The following is a 25065-nucleotide window of genomic DNA, read 5'->3' as shown; positions in this document are numbered from 1 at the left end:
TTAATTTTCTTTATATTTTCTGTATATTGTTCTAGCATGTGACATCACAAACTGTAGTAGTCTTCTCATCCTACGATTGCGGTGCTGACACTTCAGAAATTCATAATTTTTGAAGGAATTGTCCATTGACAATTTTCCTCAAACATTCCCTGATGTGTTCAACTAAAATTGCTGCATTTACTCAATCCACATGTATATTAAAGTGAACTTGCACTTTAAGGATAATGATGCCCCATGTTATTCAGTTTGCCTGTTATACATCTCTACCAACTCCCTCCCTTTTCCCCCCTGCCATCCCCCAACAGTCCCTAGCCAGCACCATCACAGGAATGCTCCTGGAGCTTCCCCCTGCCCGTCTCCTGCTCCTACTGGCCAGCGAGGAGTCACTCCGGGAGAGAGTGGAGGAGGCCATGGACATCATCGTCTCAAGAGGGAGGTAAGAACCACCATCACTCTAGCTCTCAATCACTCTAGCAGAGATACCAACTGTTGATTTTAACAGTACATGTATTCTGTACTCCCCCCCCCCAAAAAAAAAAAAAAAAGATTAATTAATTTAAAAAGAAGAAGAATAATGATGAAATAAAATACTGCAGATTTCATAGAAATACTGGTTTTCCCAAATGGTATCGCTGTGCATGTATATGACAGGAAAGGTAAAAATAGTGTTTTCTTACCAAAGATACCCCTTCAATGCTGTCATAATGTGGCAATGCTACATGTATTTACAAGGTTAGCATCCCTGCTATACTGAAGGAGGTATAAAGAGCCAAGCAGAAATATTGGCTTTATAGAGGATATAAGACTGCAGGGTGAAATTCAGCATTATTTAAGGCATAGATGTACAGTATTTTTGTCATGTGTATGAAGTAGAGTACAAAGTGAATGTTCAAACCTATTTTTTTTTTGGGAGGGGGGGGAGGGGGGTTTAAGCACTTTCTTTTTTCGTATGATGATACTTATATTTTCATGGCACTATAGAAGGAAGTTTCAAGATGTATGACTGTACAATTGCTTGGGTATGAGAATCAGAGTCATTTGTATCCAGTAATATCAAGGTTTGATAACTGTCAAGGACTAAGATTCACCCTGTCTCTTTTTAACTGTCTTTGACTCCAACCCCCTCTCCTTTCTTTTTTTTATCTTCCCTCTCCCTAGCCGGGATGACCCAGCAGACAGCAGCCGCCTGGACCTCGATATCTTTGGCCTCGTTGAGCGGGACAAGAGCAAGGGCCCCATTGAGACGGCCGGGGCTTCCTCCGGCGTTCCCATGGAGACAGAGGACTGCGACGATGCGGACCGTGACAACGAACCCCTCTTCTTCCAGCCAGGGAAGAGGGGCTTCTACTCGCCGCGCCAAGGCAAGAACTCCACGGAGAGACTGAATGTCTTCAGGAATGTCGGCAGGTCAGTGAGAGGCTCTAGGCTTTTAACCCTATTCTAACTGGGCTATTTGAGACCAAGTTTTTACTGGGGGGGGGTCAATTTGACCCCCCCTTCAGATCTCGGCCGCCGATCGCGCGATCGCCGCAAAATTTTGCCTAAACATAGAGCCGGATGTCAACTACAAGATTACATTTTGATTTTCTATTTTTAGTAAATTAATTATGCAAATTTACGCATGAAATCATATTTTCACCTATAACTCCATTAAAACGACTGAATGATTGCTAAATCTTTGTGTAAGAGTTCCTCAAGACACATTGAACAATTTTCTTGTAAAAAAAATAGCACAATCAAAATCAGTTTCTTTTGTTTTTTATTGTTTTGTTAATTTCTTATGTATTTCATTGTTTTTTTGACCTTTTGTTTTCTATTGCTTTTTGGCCAAAATTTGTTGCAGGCACTTTATCAAGCCTATCTACATTAAAATTGATTAATTTCAATGGTTAAAAGTTGAAATAATCTAATTTATATCAATTTAACCAAAAAACACAATTTACATTGGATTTGCTCACGATATCATGAATTCGAGCCATTTTCGGGTTGACATGCATACGCAAAACATTACGTAACTTAAAAACGGTATACCCGGACATCGCATATTTGGTCTCAAAATATGCGGGAGACTTCAAAGAAAAAAGTCATGAAACAACGCGGCAAAATCTTTGCGCGTTGCGGAATCGCGGCGCGAAATGTCGAGGGGGGGGGTCAAATTGACCCCCCCCCCCAGTTAGAATAGGGTTAACCCTTTGTGTGCTCTGAGTGCTGATTGGCACAGAAAACACTATAGCATTGTACACACTGTCCAGAGTCCCTGGCAGAGAAAGGGTTAAAGATGGCAAGATTCAAGAGAAAGTGAAAGATTGTCTGAAGACATCTGTCAACTCTGTATAGCTGAGGAAGACATGAACTACTGGAAATGTATAGCTGAGCCCAGTCACCACTATCGACTTTGGATGAAAACTAATCAAAAGCACCGTTTTTTTTATAACTTACACCATATCTCATTTTTTCCCTCTTGTGTGATGCTAAAATGAGAAACTGAGCAGTATGACTAATGAGAGTCATTGATGAAACCAGTTGATTCGCTGTAAAAGTGGTTATTTTTGCACCTAGCCGTGTAAGATGAGTTTCGCATGTCTTTTAATACCGCGGAATTAAGATATGAACTACTGCAACATATAGCAAGCAAAAATATTCTCTTTCTTTTATTTTTGCGCTAGTTTCTGGTTGCGTGAAATGCGTTAAAATTTAAACCCTGCAGAAATGTCCACTTTTACAGTGGTAAAATTAATGTCATAGAATAATCACCTAATTTTTGTTTGATCAGTGTGATTTTGTGTTTGCAAAATGCAGTCATTGTGTAACATTCTTTTCATGTTCTGTTTTTTCTGCACAGAATCCTGGGCTTCTGTCTGCTTCAGAATGAACTCTGCCCTTTGACCCTGAATCGCCACGTCATCAAGTTCATGCTCGGAAGAAAGGTAGGCTGGAGAACTTTTCAGAGCAATCCCTCTCTTGTCAAAGACTGTTGTGTTGACTCTGTTTAGTTCTTTGTGCAAGTTTTTGCCTTGAAGTTTAATAGCTATTGATATTTACCTTAGAGCTTTTGGGGAATTCTACAAATTTCAGTCATATTGTGATTGAAAATGTTGATGAATATGTGATGAATATATGAAAATCTGTGGCTCACTTAATGATAAGGATTAGTTTCCTTTCACCATGTAGAGGACACATTCTGTGGTTTTGTCTGTGGTTATGTGTTAGTGCTAGTGGTGGTAGTAGTAGTAGTAGTAGTGATAGTAGCAGCAGTTGTAGCAATCATAGTTACGTAGTAGCAGTAATACTGGTAGATGTGCTAATGTTGTTAGTAGGAGTACTGGCAGTAGTAGTAGTAGTAGTAGTAGTAGTATTGGTAGTAGTATTTAGTAGTATTAGTAATGGTGATAACAGGAGTACAAGTAGAGTTAGTGATGATTACAGTGACAATGATGATGAAATCCTTTTTTCCATCATACAGATTGGCTGGCATGACCTGGCTTTCTTCGACCCCACCCTCTACGAGAGCCTGCGCCAGCTGCTCTTGGATGCAGAGCGTGGTCGGGCGTCGGCCATTGAGGCCATGGAGCTCACCCTCTCCATCCAGCTGTCCAAGGAGGAAGGGGGTCAAGTGGTAGACTTGGTGCCCGGTGGCTCCCACATCCGTGTCACCGCCGACAACGCCTTTGACTACGTGCACCGCTACGCCGAGTACAAGATGGTGGTGGCAGCCCAGAAATGCCTTTCGGTTAGTTAAATAATGGTGATGGTGATCATGTTCATGAAGACAGCGTTGATGATGATAGTGGTGGTGATGATTATGATAGTGATGATGGTGATAATGATGATAGTGTGTTGATTGTGATGATGATGATGACGATGATGATGATGATGACGATGATGACGATGACGATGATAATGGTGTTTATGATGATGATGATGACGACGACGACGATGATGTTGACAATGATAATGGTGTTTATGATAATGATGTTGGTGATGATGATGATGATGATGAATATGATGATGTGGTCTGATTTACCCAATGTGGCCTCCACAGTATATGCACTGTTTTATCATTACCTCAACATTGTGAAAAACCATTCAATATGCCTGGATCTAGAATGTTTAAAATGTCTTGTCCAAGGATTTAGTAACCAGGTAGGTCTCCAAATTTAAGATGTCGTATGAAATAGAGTCAAGAGCATCACACACTCTATCACAGTGTTCCAACTGATACATCAACTTTAGCTATCACATACCCTGTGCACATTCATAGGTTGTAGTAACTTTTAAGAAGAAGCCCTCATTTGTATAACTTTGAAGCTTGGATGAAGTAGTGACAGTCACCTTGTAGTCATTAAGTTTTGTCTGTTGTATGTCGTGGACTTTGCTGGTATGCTTACTTTACCAGTGAGAAAAAATTTCCTGAAAGAAGCTGTTCATGAGGAGTCATTTCTTACTCTTCCTCCTCTGTGTTGTATCGCAGTGGCCTTTTATAGTTTGAAAGTTGATGTTGCAACATATGTGACCCTGCACCTCAAAACAAACAAAAAGTCGCCAGACATGAATTTTTAGCTATGTCCATATTCTGAAAGAGTAGACTTTAAGCTTTAAAATGATGTATAACTATAATCAAATGGACTCTCCTAACCTATCTAAATATTGGAAAAAAGCACAAACTCAGGAAAAGTGTGAACTGAGAAAAGAGGCTCTGAAGTACAGTGTCTATTTAAGCGCTTTAATCTTTACCAAACCGTGCTGGCTGTGCGATGAATGGGACAAAAAAACAGGAAGTAAACCACCAGGGTAACAACAATGAAGGGATTATCAGATTAAAGTGAAATTAAGCGTGCCTCATTAACACATTCTGTCCATAATTAATGCCAACTTTCAAAGCAGTAGCATTACCCTTTCAAAAGTTATTAGAGTTGAAATTGAAGAGTGTGGACAAGGTTTTTCAGAAATGAAAAAGGGATTCTAAGGACACACCTAATCACACTATTCTACCAAAAATGTTCGAGATAAACTGCTAAAAAAACACACTTTCCTGCCCTTTTTATGATACCAAATTTTGGCATAATGTAAAAGAAGACCCGCTTTTTCAGAAAATATGAAAAAGTCAAGTTCGGCTAGGTTGACCCATTTTACTTATTTCCAGTCTTCACACAAAATCAGTGTGTGCGACTTTATGTTCGTTTTGAGGTGCACGGTCACATATAGAGTTAGTCAAAGTTTTGTTAGATGCTAATGTTTGGAGATTCAACTGACAGCCAAAGAGAGTGCTGATGAAAAACAGCTTGCCAAGTTTTTGGCATCTGCATGGCCACATGAAGGCTAAATTATGATAAGTAGGAGAAAAATGGATGATGAACCCTACAAGAATATAGAAAAATAGTAATTTGACAAAAAGTAGATGGAAAACTGCAGCAGCATATTCAAATGGAACTGAAATATCTCTGCCCATCAAGAATGTACAGTGTCTTGCATCTGTAGTTTCATGCTTGGTCTGCTGTATGTGTGTTTGTTTTCAGTCCATGAGGCAAGGTCTGTTTGATGTCCTGCCCCGTAACGCCCTGGACGGTCTGACGGCCGAGGATTTCCGCCTCTTGGTCAATGGGTGCGGTCAGGTCAACGTCCAGATGCTGATCGGCTACACCACCTTCAACGACGAGACGGGCAAACTGGGTGAGCAGGTTTTGTCTTTGTCATCATCAGAATTTCGCTCCTCTCAAGCTCGTAGTATCCAAGCAATCTTCATTTCTTCAGTTCTTTCGACTAGTTCATAGAAAAAAAAAATTTGGGTTTTTTTTTTTTTGCAGTTCTCTGTGCATTCTCTCCACCAGTACTTCTCCATGGTAGCATTGATGCAAGTTGTGGTTTATTTTAATGTCACAATTGAAACATAATCATGTAGAGATTCACCGACTAATCAGTGAGTTTTATGGCAGGACGTCCTAGATTGACACTGTTTACGGACCATTACCAGTTACCTGGTAGGGGGTGAGCCACAAGGGGTTGGTATCATTTGCTCATTTTCATTCTTCTTGGGGGGGAAATGAAGTTAGATCTTTGGCATGATCTTTTGTATGAATTGTGACTCTCTAACACATGGGACCTCCACTCTATGTCCCATCCAAGGGACCAAGTGTTTGCATCTCTTTTGATAGTACGCTAGTTATTCATTGGTATCAAGTACCTGCCTCATTTGACTTTGAGAAATAATTATCTCATGTAACATCTTATCTTAACTTGACTAACTGGTCAGAACTGTCAATTGTTGATACCACTGGAAAAAAAAAAAGTAGTATGAAAGACTGAAAAGTGAACCTGATATACAATGTAGGAGCAAGCAATATGATGGATAACATGCCTTTTGTGTGCACAATTGTGTATGTGGGCTTGCAGGTGATGGGCACAGCAGTGAAGGCAACGACAAGCTGGCGACCTTCAAGCAATGGTTCTGGAGCATTGTGGAGAAGATGAGCACCCAGCAGAAACAGGATCTGGTAAGTATGCCTGTCTGCCTAGAGACAGCATCATCTGTCTCCCCAGATACCGCATCACATGTCCCCCTAGATACCGCATCACGCATCTTCGTTGACAATTCATCACATGGACACCAAATGTCTAGATACTGCAATTGTAAAAACCTCAGAGGACGAAACGGGCAGGGTCATTTTTTTTTTTTCTTCAAATGGTGATTCTTAAACCCTATTTCCCCTTTGCGCCCCCCCCCCCCTTCAAAAAACAAATTTAAAAAATACCAATTGTCAAATTTTTTGTCTTCATAACTCATCTGAAGATAGTGCCATGAGATCAAGTGATTACATAAGAATTAGTAGAAATTATATACCTCATTTCTAGAATCCTCTCATCTGATTGGTTAAAAGGGGAGTCATGAAAATAACTGTGCCCTATTTTTGAGTTACTGTGACCGGGTCCCGGGCACAGTTAGTAAATAGGTTTGGAGACAGTCGCGACCCCGTACACATAGATCGCTCATATGTACGCACCAATGATACACCACCGCGCATTCGATCAGCGTGCTGTAAAAGAGACTAGCGGACTGGTTTGGAGACAGTCGGAACTCGCAACCCCGTACGTACATACACTGTGTACACGTAAATGATCACTCATGTCGATGTATGCACCAATGATACGAACGACCGCCGCGCTGTCGATCAGCATTGATTACAACTTACAAGTGCTGTAAAAGAGACTAGAATCTATATTTTGGGTATCTATATTTCGGAATCTATATTTTGGTTATATAAAACAAATAATGACTGCTTGATATTCGGGGTACAGTTAAAATTATGTAGGCCCTCGGTGATGTGAAAACCATAACCATGCCTGAAGCTTCGCTTCGGGCATAGTTACGGTTTTCACATCACCTTGGGCCCATAATTTTAACTGTGCCCCTCATTGCAGTCATTATTTGTATACTATTGACCTGACACGAGAATTAGAAAGAAACTATTGACCTCTGTGATGAATTTTAAAGAAGAAGATGTTGTCACAGTTGTCGGTCAGAAATAGTCAATGCTTTCACAGGATTACTATGTACAAATATTTTGTTCAATGAGCCGAGGATGAAAAATTGTTGAGTGTTATGACTGAACCGTGATAGAAATTCTGCACATGCAGTATATAAGGACATACAACACATGCTATGAACACTCATTTGTGTCATATGAACGTTCATTTTTTTCCCGTGAAGTTGCCATTTTTCTTTCTCTGGCAAATATGTGAAGATAATTAGTAAATAAGTGGGAGTAGTAGTAAGTAGTAATAAGTAGTAAATGTAATGATTGCATGAAGTCCTGCTGAGTCATAAAGAGAGAAATTTGTGTTTGCTGTAGTGTGTGCAAAGTATGGGTTTACAGATGAGCACACGGTCAGAGAGATCAAGTGCAATACCTTAGAGACGATGCTGTCCCGTTTCAAACCAAGTCCTTGAACTGCTCACCTTTTCCTCCTTTGTAACTTTGTTGTCCTCCGTTGTTCTCTGTGACACCCGCTTATCATTATTTGACACACATCGTTCCCCCTCCATTCTCAAGGTGTACTTCTGGACGTCCAGCCCGAGCCTGCCGGCCAGTGAGGAGGGGTTCCAGCCCCTGCCGACCATCACGGTGCGGCCGCCGGACGACAACCACCTGCCCACAGCCAACACCTGCATCAGCCGCCTCTACATCCCGCTCTACAGCTCCAAGGCCATCCTGAAGAAGAAGCTTCTCCTGGCCATCAAGACCAAGGCCTTTGGCTTCGTCTAGGGGTGTGATGGCCACGCCCAGGAGGGCATCACCTCGCCCCATGGCTGCCCAGTCTACCGGAGTGATGCCTTCCCACATTTGTCTCTGTGATTTGCTCAACTGAATCATTGTGTACAACATCACCATTTGTACATCACCTCATGAATGTGGAGTTAAACTGAGGGATCCCTTACACTCCTGTTTCCATGGTAACTGGTTCTGAACAGATGTACTGTACCTAGGTGTGAGTTTTATGTCGAAGCCTTTTGAGGAAGAACTGTGATCAGCTGAGTGCTCCTGAAGTGGTGGATGCCTGAAGGCCCAAAATAAAGACTTGGAACTCATATTCAGGACAACATCGGAAAAAAAAAAATCACAGCTCGTACTTTCTGTTATAAAGATGGAGTTTATGTATGTAAAGTGAGAGGCAAACAACAGTCCTTTCTCCTGTAATTATTTTCTCGATGCAATTTGATGACAATGTTAACCCCCCTAGTTCACTTGCTTGTCCTCCTCCCTTGTACACCATTGCCAACTAGATAAGATAAAATTCACACACTTCTGTTGCATTCATAATTTCGTGTGAAAAAGACAGAAAAAAAAGGAAAGAAAAAAGAAAGTGTAATTCAACAAATTTCAATCACTGACAAAGAGCTGCCTTTGTTGGTGGGATGATGTGTGCTCAGAAAAGTGTTTCTAGGTACGCAAACATAATGATATTCTGAGTGACATTTTGTATATTTAGCTACACAATATGGTTTCTCAGTGGAAAAGTATTACAATAGATGTACGTCTTGTTTACAAAAGAATTGAATGAGAATATGAGACAAAATTTCCAGAGTGGCCGATGATATGAAGTAGTTAGCCAAATTGTTCGATTTGAGGCCAGGTTAAGTTGAGAATGAAGATAAAGATGCTTTTTTTTTCTTCATGTTTTTCGTTTGTCTTTTACAATGCATGTCAATTATTTCAACTGTACGTTATTTGCCTACAACATACAGCTTCTGATAGGAATGTAGACAAATGAATGAAAGAGCAAGAAGGGATGGTAATGATTAAGGGAGGCAAAAAAGGTAGATATTGCCTGAAAAGATTCAGTGCATTTTATGTTACTTTGATTACAATTTCTGCAACTCTTCTTCAGCCAAGCACAGTAATAAAGCGGAATATATCAGTCCTGGTATGCTCTCACTCAGCTCATTTGATAGTCAGTCCAGCCGAGGTGGCTTTATACATGTATATGCTCAGTACTCAAAACTGAAAAATGTGCACGGTCCGATTTGAACTCGTCGATGATAAAACAATGAATGTTAAGAGGGCATGTGAGGGTGATCCTCATGCTGCAGATGTAGCAATACTTTTCGCACCTCGTGATCTGTTTTTCAACTTCTCCACCCTGAGCATCACATTTGTGGAGGTATTCGGACTCATAAAAGGGTTTTTTTCTTTGATGTGCTAGTCAGAGAACGAATGCTTACTAGAGATCATCGAATATTGGCATCACATGCTTTGGGCTCCTCTGCCCTGAAGTGATTTCTGTATCAAATTGCGCAGTTTTTGTCTTTTGCTTCGAGTCCGTGTTTGCATTGATGGGACACGAGCTGTAGTGTACTTTGTAAGAACCTTGTGACACATGTAAAGTATAGCCACCGGTGAGTGCACCAGCCATCATTTCCAAGAATCTTTTGCCATCAGAAGATGTGGTGGCTTAATTTCAGGACAAATGTTCAGAAAAAAAAAGTAGTATTCTGTGTTTGTGTATGTCCTCACCACGGCGGATATAAGTTCTTTGTCGATGTGCATGTCTAAGACAGACCAAAGCGAGAGTTCTCTTGCAAGAGGGAATAGAATTTCTCAGACAGACTTACTCCAGAGCGAGAGATAGTTGAGATTTGAATGGCCCATTTATACATGTAACCTACATGTAGTATTTTCCTGCAGTGACGGTATGGTAGGACATAACATCATGTGCACAAAAAAAAAAAAAGATCACAGATGAGGAGGAACACACACATTGTTACACACACATGGTTCACTGTAGCAGTGGCAGGTTTGTAGACAGAGAGACCCAACATTATGTGTGCAAAGAAATCTCTGTCACGCATTTACACATCTTGTTTGTTGTGGTGAGAATGGAGCAAACTTCTAAACTTTTGCACCAAAGTCTCTTGCACGTGGGGGCAGATAGTGAAACAAATCAAACCAAACCAGCACACATTGTCTCAAGCTGCAATGCACACACACGACACAAGCACCCCGTCATACCTTTTTCAGCCGTGATTTCTGTTTGTGTCAAGAATTTGTTCATGTTTGCTAGGTACCATGCATACATCCGAGTGTCTTCAGAGTCAGTTTACTACAAATTGTCTGGATGATTTCCCTGATTGGTTTACATTGTGTTGTATAAGTTGGCACAGTTTGAGGAAGATGAAAAGCCTACGTGAAACTGGATGGGACCAACCCTCTTCTCTTGGATGCATCTTGTGCAATTTTTCTTCTAATTTTACTGTTTCAAAAATTTCTTCATGGATGGAGCACTTTGTTACTTTATTCTGTAATATAGGTCATTATGGTATAGGAAGCCTGAAATGGAGTTTCAGTGATAGGGTTTTGTGATATCTCCCCCCCCCCCCCATCCTTATTTTAATTCTACAAGTCTAATGATCTGTATTCAGGTTGATTGCCGAGTTGATTGTTTTTGTAAGTAATGTGGCCCTGTGGTCACCTCAAAGGAGACCCAGTTGAGAGGGTTCAGGTTTCACAACTCATAAGAGGTCCTGATCCTCTTGTAGTGCAATGGTAATGTTGTGCTGAGCAATTTTGGTGTAAATACTCTCTCGAATAACACAGGATGTGGTACCCCCACCCCAAACGGTGTCACTGAAAGTACTTCGGTGGCAAAGGTTGTGTCAGTAGAGGTCAAAGTCTGTAACGTTTAACTCAGTCCTGGCCCAGCTTTGTAAATTTGATAACAGAACAACTGTTTTTTTGGAAAGATGATAAAACTTACATTCATGTCTCTTTCTTTTCCTTTCCCCCACTTTTTTTTTTATTTGGTAAAAAAATTCAAACCCAAACTTTATGCTTTGAATTGATTTTATTGTTGTAAATATGTTTTTTTTTTCTTTCTTTTTAGTTTTTACACACACGTGGGACATTTAACGGATGCTGCAAGGCACACCAGTTGGTCTTGAAGTATGTGTATACGTATCGTTCCTGGGTAAAACACTGAAGTTCAAACTGAAAACATGTTGATTTTGATGTGTCTTTTGATTAATTAGTTCCGTGTTTTTGGTGCTGCAAGATTAAGTCCCCGGAATATAAAGAGAGAGATGCGAAGAGACTGTGTGGATCTTGCAGTGGAAAGTGCAGGATTTGAAGTTTGTCATTCAAAGTGTTATGTTTTGATATCAAAAGGCTGGTTGTCTGTTTAATGTTGTAGGTAGAAAGAAAGAAGGAATTGTTCATACATATTTTTTTTTTTTCTTTGCATGATATAATTTTTATGTTCATCACCGAGTCCCGATGCCATTGACTGATCGAGAGATGCACACATTTCTTTGTGACTCGTTCACCTTTTTGACAATATATCCAAGAAGACGGGAGACTTGAACGAGCAGATGCATCTCAAAAGTGATAGAAACCATTGCGTCATGCGGACAGAGTTTAATAGTTACAAGTTGTAGTAGACTAGCTGTAGTGTCTTGTGTAGAGATAGTAATATGTAGTTTCCCCCACTAGTTAGTGTTTCTGCAGCTATAATTTAGGTCAGTGCGATTCATTTGCGGTCTCTCGAGACCATTTGTGTTCTTCTTTGCACTGTGGTTAACCTTTGACCTCCCACCCCCTTATCTCCCATGCAGATATGTATGTGTAAAATGTATGTTGTGGATGGAAAGACACACAGTGAAATAAATGCAACAGCACGTCCTGAACAGGGTGCTGAAACATATTCATTTTTGTTGTTATTGTTGTTTTTATTTCTTTCCTCATATTGGATTGTGTCAAATATCATTGTATTGGTCACTTGACTTTGTTCTTTCGTTGCTTGCACATATTTATTCATTCACTACTTACGAAAAGATACCTAAATAGTTGAAATTTCTTCTTTCTTTTTTTGGTACAATGGATCAGCTCCTTGTTGGTAAAGATGCACAGTGCAATGAATATCCAAATGTCTTATAAAGAGTCGGTATCAAGCTACAGTACAAACTAGAAAAGCACTCTGAGAGTGCAGACCTCCGCCAAGCAGCTACTTTCCACCGATGACCTTGCTCTTCCATAGAGATCAGTAATTTTTACCCATATGTATACATGCTGAAAAATCACTCAATTTCCCAACATAGAAGCCTTTGTTACATCATAAACTCTCAGCTGCGCGGTGCGCCTCACCCCAGCAGAAACTAGAGCACGCACTTTAGTGCATTTATGAAAACCTCAAAAATGCGCAGCTTGAACTCCCAAGTTCATTGCCCCTGCCTGCCAAAATATCAAAAATCCTTCAAAAAATCCATAAAAATTTCCGGATCACTCCCAAAATTTAATCATCTGTTCCTTATGTCATTCTAAACCTTCCCTGCAAGTTTCATCCAAATTCGTGCACAACTTTTTGAGTTATTTTGCACACGGACAAACAAACAAACGGTAACGAAAACATAACCTCCCCTCTTGGCAGAGGTAATTACAAGTACAGGTGTAGATACAAAATGTACTTGATAATGTTTCACAACAGCAAAAAGGGATGTCACACAAACCAAGTCACACTAAGTCATGCATCCAAACGGGTTCTTCAAGTAAACTCATGGAATGCCACTTTGTGTAACATACTTCTTTTGAGATTTGTTTGATTTTTCTTTTTCATACATTCCCAGTGTGAGCTGCCTCTGTGTTTAAAGCTGCATTCTTTGAATGCTTCTACGTATGACAGTTCTTCCTGGTACAAGTGTATGTGTTCCTCAGATCACAATGTACCCAATAAACAAACTAACAAACAAATAACAATCTAACTGTAGCTCACTTTGTGTCATGACCACACAAACTCTTGTTATCTGGCTACTTTTTATTTCATTCACCCAGTCTATATATTAAAAGCACCAGCAGTTTTAATAAAAACCTGACAAAATACACACATACATCTACAGTGTACTATGTAATTGATTAATCAATACACATTCATATACAAGCACACACATGCATACACACTCACAATATGCAGTGTTTAACCAAACATGTTATACATAAAGGGAATTTTCCCAAAATATAATGTTGATGCAGTAATGCAGAAATGTCGGTACATGTAGATGTCTTTCACATCAGTACAGTTTGTGTAACATATACTTCTTTTGAGATTTAATTGAGGAAAATCGGAAAATCTGCTCTAAAGCCATGATTTTTAAATCTGTTTCCTGTTATCGCTGGATGAGAAGACCATAACAATTCATGTTTCACTAGGGCAATGATATACAGAAAAAAATATACAGAGAATTTGAAATGTTTTCATTTTTCTAACACATGGACAGCACTTGACGTGGCATTTTCAAAAGATGGGGAACAAAGTTAACCTTCAACGTCAGTAACAAGTCATAGGAATGTGTAATTTTCATCCGAAAATTGCATTTTGTGGAAATCTCTCTATATTTTCTTTATATCATTGTCCAGCAGTGTTGTCACAGACTGTTGTAGTCTCCTCATCCAGCAATGGCTGCACCAAAACTTTTAAGAATTCATAACTCTTCCAACAGCTTGTCCGATTTTCCTCACTCTTTTACTGAATGATGTGTTCTACTAATACTGCTAAATTCACTCAATCCACATGTATGTATGGGTTTCATGCAGCCTTAAATCAATAAACACACCTGCATTGAAAATGGACTGTTATTGTGTATCTAAATACACCAGCATGTTAAGAGTCTTATGGTTCTACACTGCAGACACGCAAGATGTTGTACTATGCTACACATTGTGTATAAATGAAAAAGAATGGGGGGTGGGGGTGGCGGGGAGGGTAAAACGTGGTAGGGAGAGGAAGTAATAATCTGTAGCACAAAAGAAGGCATCACACTCAGACATACAACTATTCAAAAATCTGCTCTTTAGAATCATTCATCAAGAACCAACAGTGTCAAGGGCTTCGTCATTAAATGGCATTTGTGTGAGCTCTGCTCATAGTTACTCTCAGTGTCTGTCCTTACAATTAGCTGCTTTATACCACAAAATCAAAGTCTAAAGTTCATTCTACCCATACGGACTGCCACTAAATGTATGCCTCCATGGTTCTACCTCCATGGGAGGTATAAATGTATGCATGCTTCTCTTTGATGGGTTTCACAAAAGAAAGACTGCAAGGTGTACAAGCCCTGTGGTATATGGTACATAGGTACTTTGTCTGGTCATTAAAAAATGAAGAGAATAACCTAATCTGGAAGAATTGTGAATATCATTTCCAGGACTCTGGTTTGAATGGGACAGTAGGCCGGCCTATACCATGTAAGTTTTTATAAAACGGTGATGAAAAATGGATCGTGATCAAATGATTGGCTGAGAGCAGTCACATAACCAGTGTTCACCAGTCACTTTACAGCCAAGACACATCACCCAGATATGATTACTCGAGAAAGCCAGAGTTGCTATCTTCAATTAAGAAATTTATTCAATGTAGGTACAATGATGATGACGCTCTTTCACACAAGTTGTACATTCAATGAAATTGCCAGGGTGGAAGAGTACACCACTTAACAATCATTGTAACATTGTAGCATTCATGTACATCACAGACACATATAACTGCCAGGTCTCATGCTAAACATACAATTCAGTGTGCTATGATTCTTTAATTTTTTTTTTTCGGTACCTGCTTTTCAAAGTCAAACTGCTTGCGCAGCACACATCCTATTTCAGTGAAATACAAAAAAAGAAAAGGCAATAAATCGTTGGCTACATGTACTACGAATTACGTGCTTGTGTGCGATTGATTATACAGTTGCGAGTTGAAAATGAACACAATGCACCCGTCTCTTCCATAGGCAAGTGTGCATACATGTATGTACGAAAGCTGAACTAAACAAACACTGCACCTTACTGTGAATCCTACCAAAATATAAGAACATACGAAGCAACAGCATCGGGGATAAAAGCAATGCAATGAATACAGAAGGAATGGGAGCTTGTTATTTCAGGTATCTTGCAATATCCGACCTTCTTTTTCAAAACGAGGTTCAACTGTACTGTACCTTAGCCTACTACACTACTCATGAAAGACATTTTTGTAAGTTGGACATGCCAAAAGTCCTGAAGGTGAGAATTTCCGAGGCTAACCTCAGTGTGACATCAAATGAAAACAGACTGTGTCAGAACTGGCAATTAAAATAGAGCAAGCCACTGCCAATGGGAGGGGGGAGGGGGATGAGGTCAACGTAAGGATTATTTCACGCATGTAATAAGAATCTAGTGCGTCTTATGACTGTCCCTGCTCCATTTTTTTTTTTTTGTCCTCAATATGAGGGTATGTATTAAAAATCAATTATTCGGAATCATGCAAAAGTCAATACAAGCATAAAGCAACTGCAATCATAAGTTCAATTTACATCAAATGAAAATTCTGTAACAGATTTTATCATCTAATATTGCTCAAATACCTCTTTTTTGGCAATAATCATTGCTATATGGCAGAAACTGATATTTGAATTATTTTTACAAACACATCTATGTGTTTGTACAGAAACAAACTCTAAAAGTCATAGTTTGGTTGATAATGATATAGCAAAACTAAGGTAATTTGTGCCAACTGGCAAAGACAGTATTCCAATGTGCATGCCAACTGGCACACAAAGTATACATGTAGCAAGGATTAAGAAACAGAGACAATAAAACTTTCAATTCAATCTGACTATTTGCCCCCCCCCCCCAATACCCCACCACACCCTATGCAGCATAGGATAGACAGACAATGACAGATGACTTACATTGTAGCTTTAAAAAAAACTAGAAATGTCGCTATGGCGACTGATGCCTCCGCCATAATGCATGATTCTCCCAATAGGTGTATGGTACAATGTCTTCACAATGTGTGATGACTGACAAAATATTGAAATGTCAGGTTTGTCTGAAATATCTTGAATGTTCACATTCCTTGAACTAGGTTTGCTATAATTGTCTAAGAGTGCAGGTACACGCATTTGGGGAAGTGAGGATTTTTACTTGACTTCTGACCGACCCTTTTGTAAGTTTATACATTGAGTAATTTTCAAGGTATGAAGAAAGAGTGTAATTACAGTATAAAATAGATATTTTTTTTTGCATTTAAACCTGGTCTTTGACCCTTAACCTTTGACCTTTGAGAGAATCTACATTAGGTAATACATGTATATATCAAGTTTGGAAAATGATAATGCAAGCATTGCATATAACACTAGTTAATGAGGGAAATGGTAAAATTTTGAGTTGACCTTGACCTTTGACCCCTGACTATTGACCCATGACCCCTACATTCCCTAGATAATCCCTGCCAGTCACTACATGCGTATGTACCAAATTCCATAAAGATACATTGAACCATTTGCAAGAAAGTGAAATTGTAATATTCTCACCTAACCTTTGACCTTTTGACCTTTGACCTCATGACATGAAACTCTCTCTGGAGAATCTTTACGCAGTAGTACATGTCTACACTAAGTTTGAAAAAAATACCTTCGGACATTGCATGGATATGGGGGAAATAACATTTTTAGCATTTGACCTTGACCTTTTGACCTTTGACCTCTTGCCAATGTCACTAAAATCAACTCAACTAATTGCCCCATCATACATCATTCTTGGACCAAATTTGGTGAAAGCTGCTTCATCCAGTTTTGAGTTATCACGTAAACAGTTAAATTTTAGGATTTGACCTTGATCTTTGACCTTTGACCTCCATCCAATTTCACTCAAAAACTAATCAAATAATTGTCCCATCATACATCATCCTCGGACAAAGTTTGGTGAAATTTGCTTGATCCAGTCTTGAGTTATCGCATAAACGGATACAATTTCATGATTTGACCTTGACCTTTGACCTTTGACCTTTGGCCGATTTCACCCAAAATCTAATCAACTAATTGCCCCATCATACTTTATACTTGGACCAAGTTTGGTAAAATTCCAGTCAATATTACTCAAGTTATCGCGTAAACGAATGCGGACGGACGTACGGACGGACGGACGTACGGACGTACGGACGTACGGACGTACGGACGTACGGACGTACAGACGTACGGACGGACGGACAACCCGAAAACATAATGCCTCCGGCACCACTTCGTGGCGGAGGCATAAAAAGAATCACTTTTCTAGAATACTGAAAGAGCGCTTGAGTAACCGCTTTCAGAAAGCAGGGGGAATAATTGTTACCCTTAACATATGCAATCAAGTTGATGGAATGTGTTATTTTCATGAAAAATGAATTTTTATGGAATTCCCTTTATATTTTCTTTATATTGTTGTCCACACATGAGGCCATAATCTCTAGCAGTCTCCTCATCCAAACGGTTCCAACACCAAAACTTTAAAAATTCATAACTTTTGCATCGATTGTCCCATTTTCCTCAAACTCTCAATGATGTGTTCTACAAATGTTGCCGCTTTCACTCAAACCACATTTCTCTTTGGGTTTTGGTTTCCTTTAATAAGAACAAAAGGTATTTGGAGCCATCATGTCCTACACTGTATATTGTAGGTTGACCGTGCTAACAGTGCACTTGAATTCAGAATAGCTACACCAATGTACTGCCCTCAGCAAATCAATGCACAAAGAAATAATCATGATTACTTTGCAGGATGAGGGGATGCACTACAACAATCTCAGCAGTCGAGGCAACTTGAATCATATTTCTTACAGTAAATTGATGAAACAAAAGATCAAGGCACTTTGGCATACTCTCAACAGGACAGAACACAACTAATTCAAAAAACACTCTATGTCTTCACACTTCTATAAAAAAAAAAATGTATTTTAACATGAATCTTGCTAAATTATAATAAAAACAACAACCGATGGCTAAATGAAACATTTTTCACGTCAGGTGTAGAGAAATCCCATGGGCTTTCAATGAAATGCACAAATCTCATTTAATTTAATCTTGCACATTACTATGCAAGCTTACATACATGATCATACAGGCACCATGCCAGTAAGTTGATAAAAGGCCAAGCTTACCCTGTAGCTCTGCCTCTACAAAAATGTGTTTTAAAGGTGATACCATTCATATTACAGAAACCTACATACAGTAACTGAAGCGTGATTCAACTTCATATTAAACTCTGATGGACTATGACTTGAGCAAACAAACAAAAAAAATGGTGAATTTAGAGAATGGAGGAGAATTTAGGAGGAATGGGATTCAAATTCACTTTCAGGTCTTTAAAAAAATACTGTTAGCATGAAATGTATTTCTATACAGATTGACAAACAAGGTTTTTCAATAAAATGTGAACCCCCCCCCCCTCAATAAGTTATGCTTCTAACTACATGGGTAGCAGTCAAGAACAAAGAAAAGAAATTCCATGGAGTATCAAACATGCTCTGTTTCATTTGGCTATAATTATGAGAATAGAAGAATGAGAAGAACAAAAATCTGCCTAAACAATGTATCAAGGACAATGAAGCCCTGCAGTATGCCTGTATTTGCACAATTACCGAACTCACATAAACCTGTGCAATATGCTTTTTTTATACGTAAGAAGAATGTTGTATTAAACTCACAGGGAGCTATCTTGCACAGGTCTCTGGGCGTGACAATGCAATTGCCTGTGATTACAAAGTATGGCTTCATCACACAATTCAGCGAAAAAATTACAACAAATAATGGATGGATTTTTGCAACTGAAGATACTCTCCCCCTTACAGACACACACAAACACTATGACTCTCATATCCAAATCTGACAGTTTGTACTATATAAGCATGTGATGTAGACCTTTAATTCAGTCCTGCTACAGTACAATTAACAAAGACAAACAGCTGTTTGTTTTAATTGGTGTCAGCTTTTCCACGTTCATTTTGGTCCTGTCTCAGGAAGCGGTATACTGTAATAACCAGAAACATTTGTGGCATGAAATTTCTGTCAAGTGGAGCCGACGGCCTTTTTTCACAGCATGAAACTTTTGTGAATTGCAGACCATGAAAAATTATGCATGACATTGTACATTTAAGTACCAATACTAATCATTAACGGATTTCTTGAACACACACAGCTGGTCAATACAAAACACACAACAAAACTGAATACGCACTACTAAACAAGCGTAATTAAAGAAAAAACAAAACAAATGCCCACGTCCAGTATGAGTACTACTAGTACTTGGATACACTGTACAGCATTGTACTGGCATTCAATGCCGTGTCTAGACTAAAACTTTCACATGCATTATACTTTCATGTATCTTGGCTCCTCGCAAAATCTGTGAAAGTTTCATGAATTCAAGCATTTCTGGTTTACAGTTGTACACATGTTACAATTACATAAGAGAAATAAAGACGCAATCGGTGGTGGGATTCTAATGAAGCCCTCAGGACCAAAGTGGAAAACTTTGAACTCACAAATTGCTAGTGGAAGGTAAGGAGAGAGGTTAGAGTCGTGTAACGGTTGAGCCTCCGACACACACATTTTTCCCCACTGCTAATACAACACATAGCAGTTGACGTGTTTAATTCGAGGCAGAGGAATGTGTATTCGTGGCAAATATTCCACAAAGCTTTCTGTTGCACACACGCCTCAACGAAAGACAAACACGGACAATAGCGAATTACAAGGTTGAAGTACACTTCAGTGTTTGAAAGACCAAGTATATCATTAATTCATTAAAAGAATGTCAATACAAAATGTACCGGCGTGTAGCTGCATATGGAAACTGAAAGACACATAAATTGAAAACTATAGGAAAGAGAAAACATTGACAGCAAAAGTTAACATTCAGCGAGAAAATCCATATTGCTATATTGCTGTGACCACTCGAGGAGTAATCATATTTTTGGTCTGTCTCATACACGTGTGTTGTACCTTTGCATCTTCTAAAGAAACTCAGTGTGCATGGTTGACGCTATTTGCTGACTGTTGTGAGTGACCGCAACTAGCAAACCAAAAGGGGCTGGCACTGTTTGCCTCTTTTTATTCCGACAGACACCTACGATGCCTAAAACCTCTCAGAGTTTAAACCACTCTGAATTGTTCTGCACATGTACAGTTTATGCTAGGGTTGTCTAAAGCCATTGAAATAAAAAAGGAGAAAAGAAGTCGTTTGATCATATATTGTATCTTCCAGATGGCTTCTGCTGCTGGGAAAATACCTAGCAGGAATACTATTCTACTTTTTATAGTTAAGCTTTGATAATGAACTTTGCTCTGCAATCTTCTATCAAATATAAATCTATTCTGTTTTGGCAAGACTAATGGAATTCATACACATACACATTGTACATGTACAATGTAGGTCTTCTATAACAAAGCACTGCAGTGCAAACTGACTGTGATGGTACAGCTGGGTGAATACCTCCATGCCAAAAGGATTAGAGTGTTTTAATCCTAATGGCAGTTCCTATAATTAGCTACTGACTTGAGATGACTTGATGTGGGCTAGGCAGCACATAAGATTAAGTAGATATATCGCTACGGCGACTGATATGCCTCCGCCATAATGCATGGTTCCCCTAATCGGTCTATAGTACAATGTCTTGACAATGTGTGATGACAGTTTCACACAATTGGCAGAATATTAAAATGACAGGTTTGACACAAATGTGCTGAACGTTCTCTTTCCTAGAACTAGGTTCAATTGGATGAATGATTAAAATGTCAGAGTGCAGGTATTTGGGGAACTGATGATTTTTACTTGACTTTTGACCCTTTTATATTTAAAGTTTATGCATTGAGTAATTTTCAAGGTATTGAGAAAAAGTATAATTTCAGTATAAAATGGGAAAATAGCATTATCTACACCTGGCCTTTGACCTTTGACCTCACAGTTCCAAAGAGAATCACTGTTAGGTAGAACATGCATAAATATGTAAGTTTCATGATGATACCTTGAACCATTTGCGAGATATGGAGAAAAACATGAGATATGGAGGAAAAAGTGCAATTCAGCACTTTCACTTGACCTTTGACCTTTTGACCTTTGACCTTTTGGCAAGAAACTTCCCACAGAATATATATTGGGTAATACATGCATACATCAAGTTTTTGAAAAAAAAACTTCAGGCATTGCATAAATATAAGGAAAGAAGTGATATTTTGAGGAGTTGACCTTGACCTTTGACCCCCTGACCTTTGAACAATGACCCCGTGACCCTAAAATCCAAACAAAGTATCATCCCCCCAGGATATACCCTCATACCAAGTTTGATGTAAAACCACCACACGGTTCTTGAGATATCGACAAAAACAAAACGGTACGGACGGACGGACAGACGGACGACCCGAAAATATAATGCCTCCGGCCACTTCGTTGGCGGAGGCATAAAAATATCATACACTGTATGAGTTCAACTGCCAGTCCTCTCTGAGATGATAGACAATGATTTTTTTTCCTTCAATTATGAATCATGTTCTCTTTGAAAGCAAATAAAAATAAAGACAGCTGAAAATTTGATGAACTAAACAAACATGTTCAAAAAGTTTCAGTTGAAAAATCTCCATTTTGACTACATGAAACATATTAAATGATGTCAAACTGGACTATTCTTGGGTGATGAACACATCAGTTGCACCTTATCCTGAGCATACCAACATAAGCATGAACTTGAATTACCATCGCAACTATTATCCTATTTGGTACTTCACAAGATAATACATTAACATAATTACCAATCTTTGATCATCATACACAATGACACTTGTGCAAAAACTTTCATATAAGCATCTAACTTTGAATGTAAAACTAGTTCTCATATTAGGGCTCAAACTTCATCTTCTATCATACAGAATATTCTTGCCATCTGAAGGGTTTACCAAGAAACTTGTCTGGCTATGAAATGTGACATGCCAGGATAATGAGTTGTTTTAGAGTATTTGGGGATCAAAAGAGTACAATCATTCAGATTGGAGTACCCGTCTTTTATTCCTGAAGTGCCCTCCCAATTCAGCAGTGGGTAGATAGAACATTACGTGACGATCGATCATGCCCTAGCCAAAGTATTTCCCAACAAGCCGCATGCAATTCACTCTTGCGCAGAAGATCGATGGAGACTGCTACATGTATGGCCCGAATTGTAATCAATTACAGTTGTATAAAGCATTCCACAGCAACCACGATCTGACGAGCTCAAAGATTGCAATTCTGTCAGTGTACCTTTGGGGATTAATATTTCACATTTTCATTGTTACCCACTGAAATTGTGTTATCACAGCATTATTTCAAACATTTCTTATGCATAAGTATCACTTTCATATCAAACATCAACAGTTTCTGCAGGTACATATATGGAAACTACAGTTGTATGTTCTACCTTTAGTTAACCCATGGCTATTAAACAAGGAACCATGTGTGCCATACATGAATACCATTGGCAATTACCACTTCCTATGGGGCAGTTAATGCCTGTGTTCCTTGGACATTTCCCCTCATAATAGGGGCAATACACATGAAGTAACATCACGCAATGAATCAAATCCATGGTTGAGGTTTAATCCATTTATAGGCTATTCAAAAACAAGCACTAAAAATGCATACCTTGCACATGCATGTTGTTGCGCAATCTTCATCTTGGGTATTAGTTTGAATGCCCAACACATGGTGTGCACTTGGTTGGGCCGTGAACTACAGCATACTTCATATCATGACCAAACGACCGTTTCCTTTGCTCATCAGATTTGGGCCAACGACGGCATCATACTGGCATGTCTCTCAAAAGTTGGCCATATCTACACTGTAGTTGCAAGTCTAGCAGACAGCAATTAAAGCACCTGTTCAAAAATCCTTTCATCTTCTTTAAATGCTACAGACATCTTCCATTTAGTCAAGGGATGACTGGCAGCAATTATCAAGTATTCACATATATATCAACTGGCAAATGTTCACAGATGGTGAATTAAATGTTTGCTATGGTCTGAAAGACACGAGTTGTTATAGTCACCTACATGAAGCACATAAAATATATCCACTTCTGGTCTTTCCAACATTGTATTAAATTTGCATTATAAATATAATAGTGAAGTACATTTTTAAAAAAGTGGGTTCTACCTTGAAAATGGGCACTGTGAATCAGATTTCACCCTACAAGATGATCCAGGTGTGTCAGTTGTGAGGTTATAGTGGTGTTGTGTGTGAAAATGTCTCACAATAGCCAAGAAAATATGCAAGTACATGTATAACCACATTGCATCAAGACAATTTCTTCCTTTCTTGTACTTTTTGGGGCATGGAAGCTCTCATTTCAGTTGCAGAAAATTCATATTCACATCTGGGCCCTGTTGCATAAAAAGATGAAATCAAACATAAGTCAGAAAATCAAACTTAACTCACAGGTATCAGCCAATCAGATTGAAGAATTCAGAGACTTATGATTGATTGTCTAATTTACATTTGTACGTTTGATCTCAACCTTTATGCAACAGAGTCTTGATCCCATAATTTGAAATGTTTGACATCAACACATTTTGTATGATTTCATTTGCAAATCTGTTGCATTTCATTTTCACTTCACCACAGACAAGACTCTCTGTTGTCTGGCAATGTGAAAGAGTTGAGCCTAACACCATGGGGGCTCATGAGTTGTCATTGTAGGACACAGATATTTTGTTACACTGGTCTTCTCACAGAGATCACAGACCCAATGGAGATTTTGATTCATCATAGAAGCACTTAATATAATCATATGGGCAATGGGAAATATTGTTTCGGATTCCCAACATTATTTCTGGGGAATACTGCATCTTCCCTGAACATTGTAAAATAAAAGAATGCCGAACGATCAATAGGCCTTACATTCCATGAAAATTGAGAATATTAGAAAATACATGAATTCGTAAGTTATGAGTTGACAATGTTTTGGTCTATTGCACTGTCCTATCTAATTTCATAGATGGAAAGTTTATTTGTGATGTCACATTTAGCAGTATGGTATTACGAAAGTGTAACATAGTGTAGGAAATTCAGCCTATTCCTGTAAAGAGCATGATTTTCCTGGACCCATTACTATGATACAATATGGCAAACCTGATTTTCCATGTCTATTGGAGAAGTTGGGTCATAAATGCTCTTCCCATGTCCTAGAAAAAAAAATTGTGAATTTCTTTCATATTTTCCTTTAATACAGTATTCTTCCACTGTGGCACCAAGATTGCAACCTTTAATCTTGAACCAGAGTGGCACATGAAATGAACCGAAGAATTAAAGACCTTGGTACAGATTATCTGATTTTCATCAAACTCCCTAGATTACAGTTGTATTTGACTAATTTCTTTGCATTTGCCCGAGTCCACAAACACACTTGATAAATCACCACTTTAATATCATATTGACTCACTCACACATATCATATCAACTCACACGTCATCACATGAAACACAACCTTTGAGTTGGCAAGGTTTCTTTCATTTGTGAATAAATTTGCTTCCATATGATAACAAACATATTCAAAAGACACTTACTGGGTTTCGTTTCATAAAACTTGTTATCAGTAACAACTGCCGCATTTCTACGACAAATTTGCTCTTAGCCAATCAGATGCAAGGATTTCAGTAGCTTGTAACAACTTGTTATCGATAACAATTTTTATGAAACAGGCCCTGATTTGACAGTTTACAACTGCAATACAGCCAACTCTATTTCTATCACTTTGTGCTTCAAGAGCCAC

At 38.8% G+C, this 25065-nt stretch overlaps 1 protein-coding gene across 1 annotated transcript in view; it reads left to right on the top strand.

The window, feature by feature from the left end:
- Positions 1-8637, top strand: part of LOC139711153 (E3 ubiquitin-protein ligase UBR5-like) — a 71883-nt gene extending 63246 nt beyond the window's left edge. The window contains exons 46-52 of the mRNA XM_071623071.1: positions 306-436; positions 1159-1407; positions 2843-2927; positions 3464-3730; positions 5517-5670; positions 6391-6491; positions 8049-8637. Coding sequence (XP_071479172.1) covers positions 306-436; positions 1159-1407; positions 2843-2927; positions 3464-3730; positions 5517-5670; positions 6391-6491; positions 8049-8261 — 1200 coding nt within the window. The 3' untranslated portion in view covers positions 8262-8637. The remainder of the gene's footprint in view (positions 1-305; positions 437-1158; positions 1408-2842; positions 2928-3463; positions 3731-5516; positions 5671-6390; positions 6492-8048) is intronic.
- Positions 8638-25065: the final 16428 nt, after the last annotated feature.

This window comes from Diadema antillarum, unplaced genomic scaffold (assembly GCF_040938485.1).
Source record: "Diadema antillarum isolate AM-2024a unplaced genomic scaffold, OU_Dant_1.0 seq00001619_RagTag, whole genome shotgun sequence".
Taxonomy (NCBI): Eukaryota; Metazoa; Echinodermata; class Echinoidea; order Diadematoida; family Diadematidae; genus Diadema; species Diadema antillarum.
This window is presented reverse-complemented; position numbering and strand designations above follow the sequence as displayed.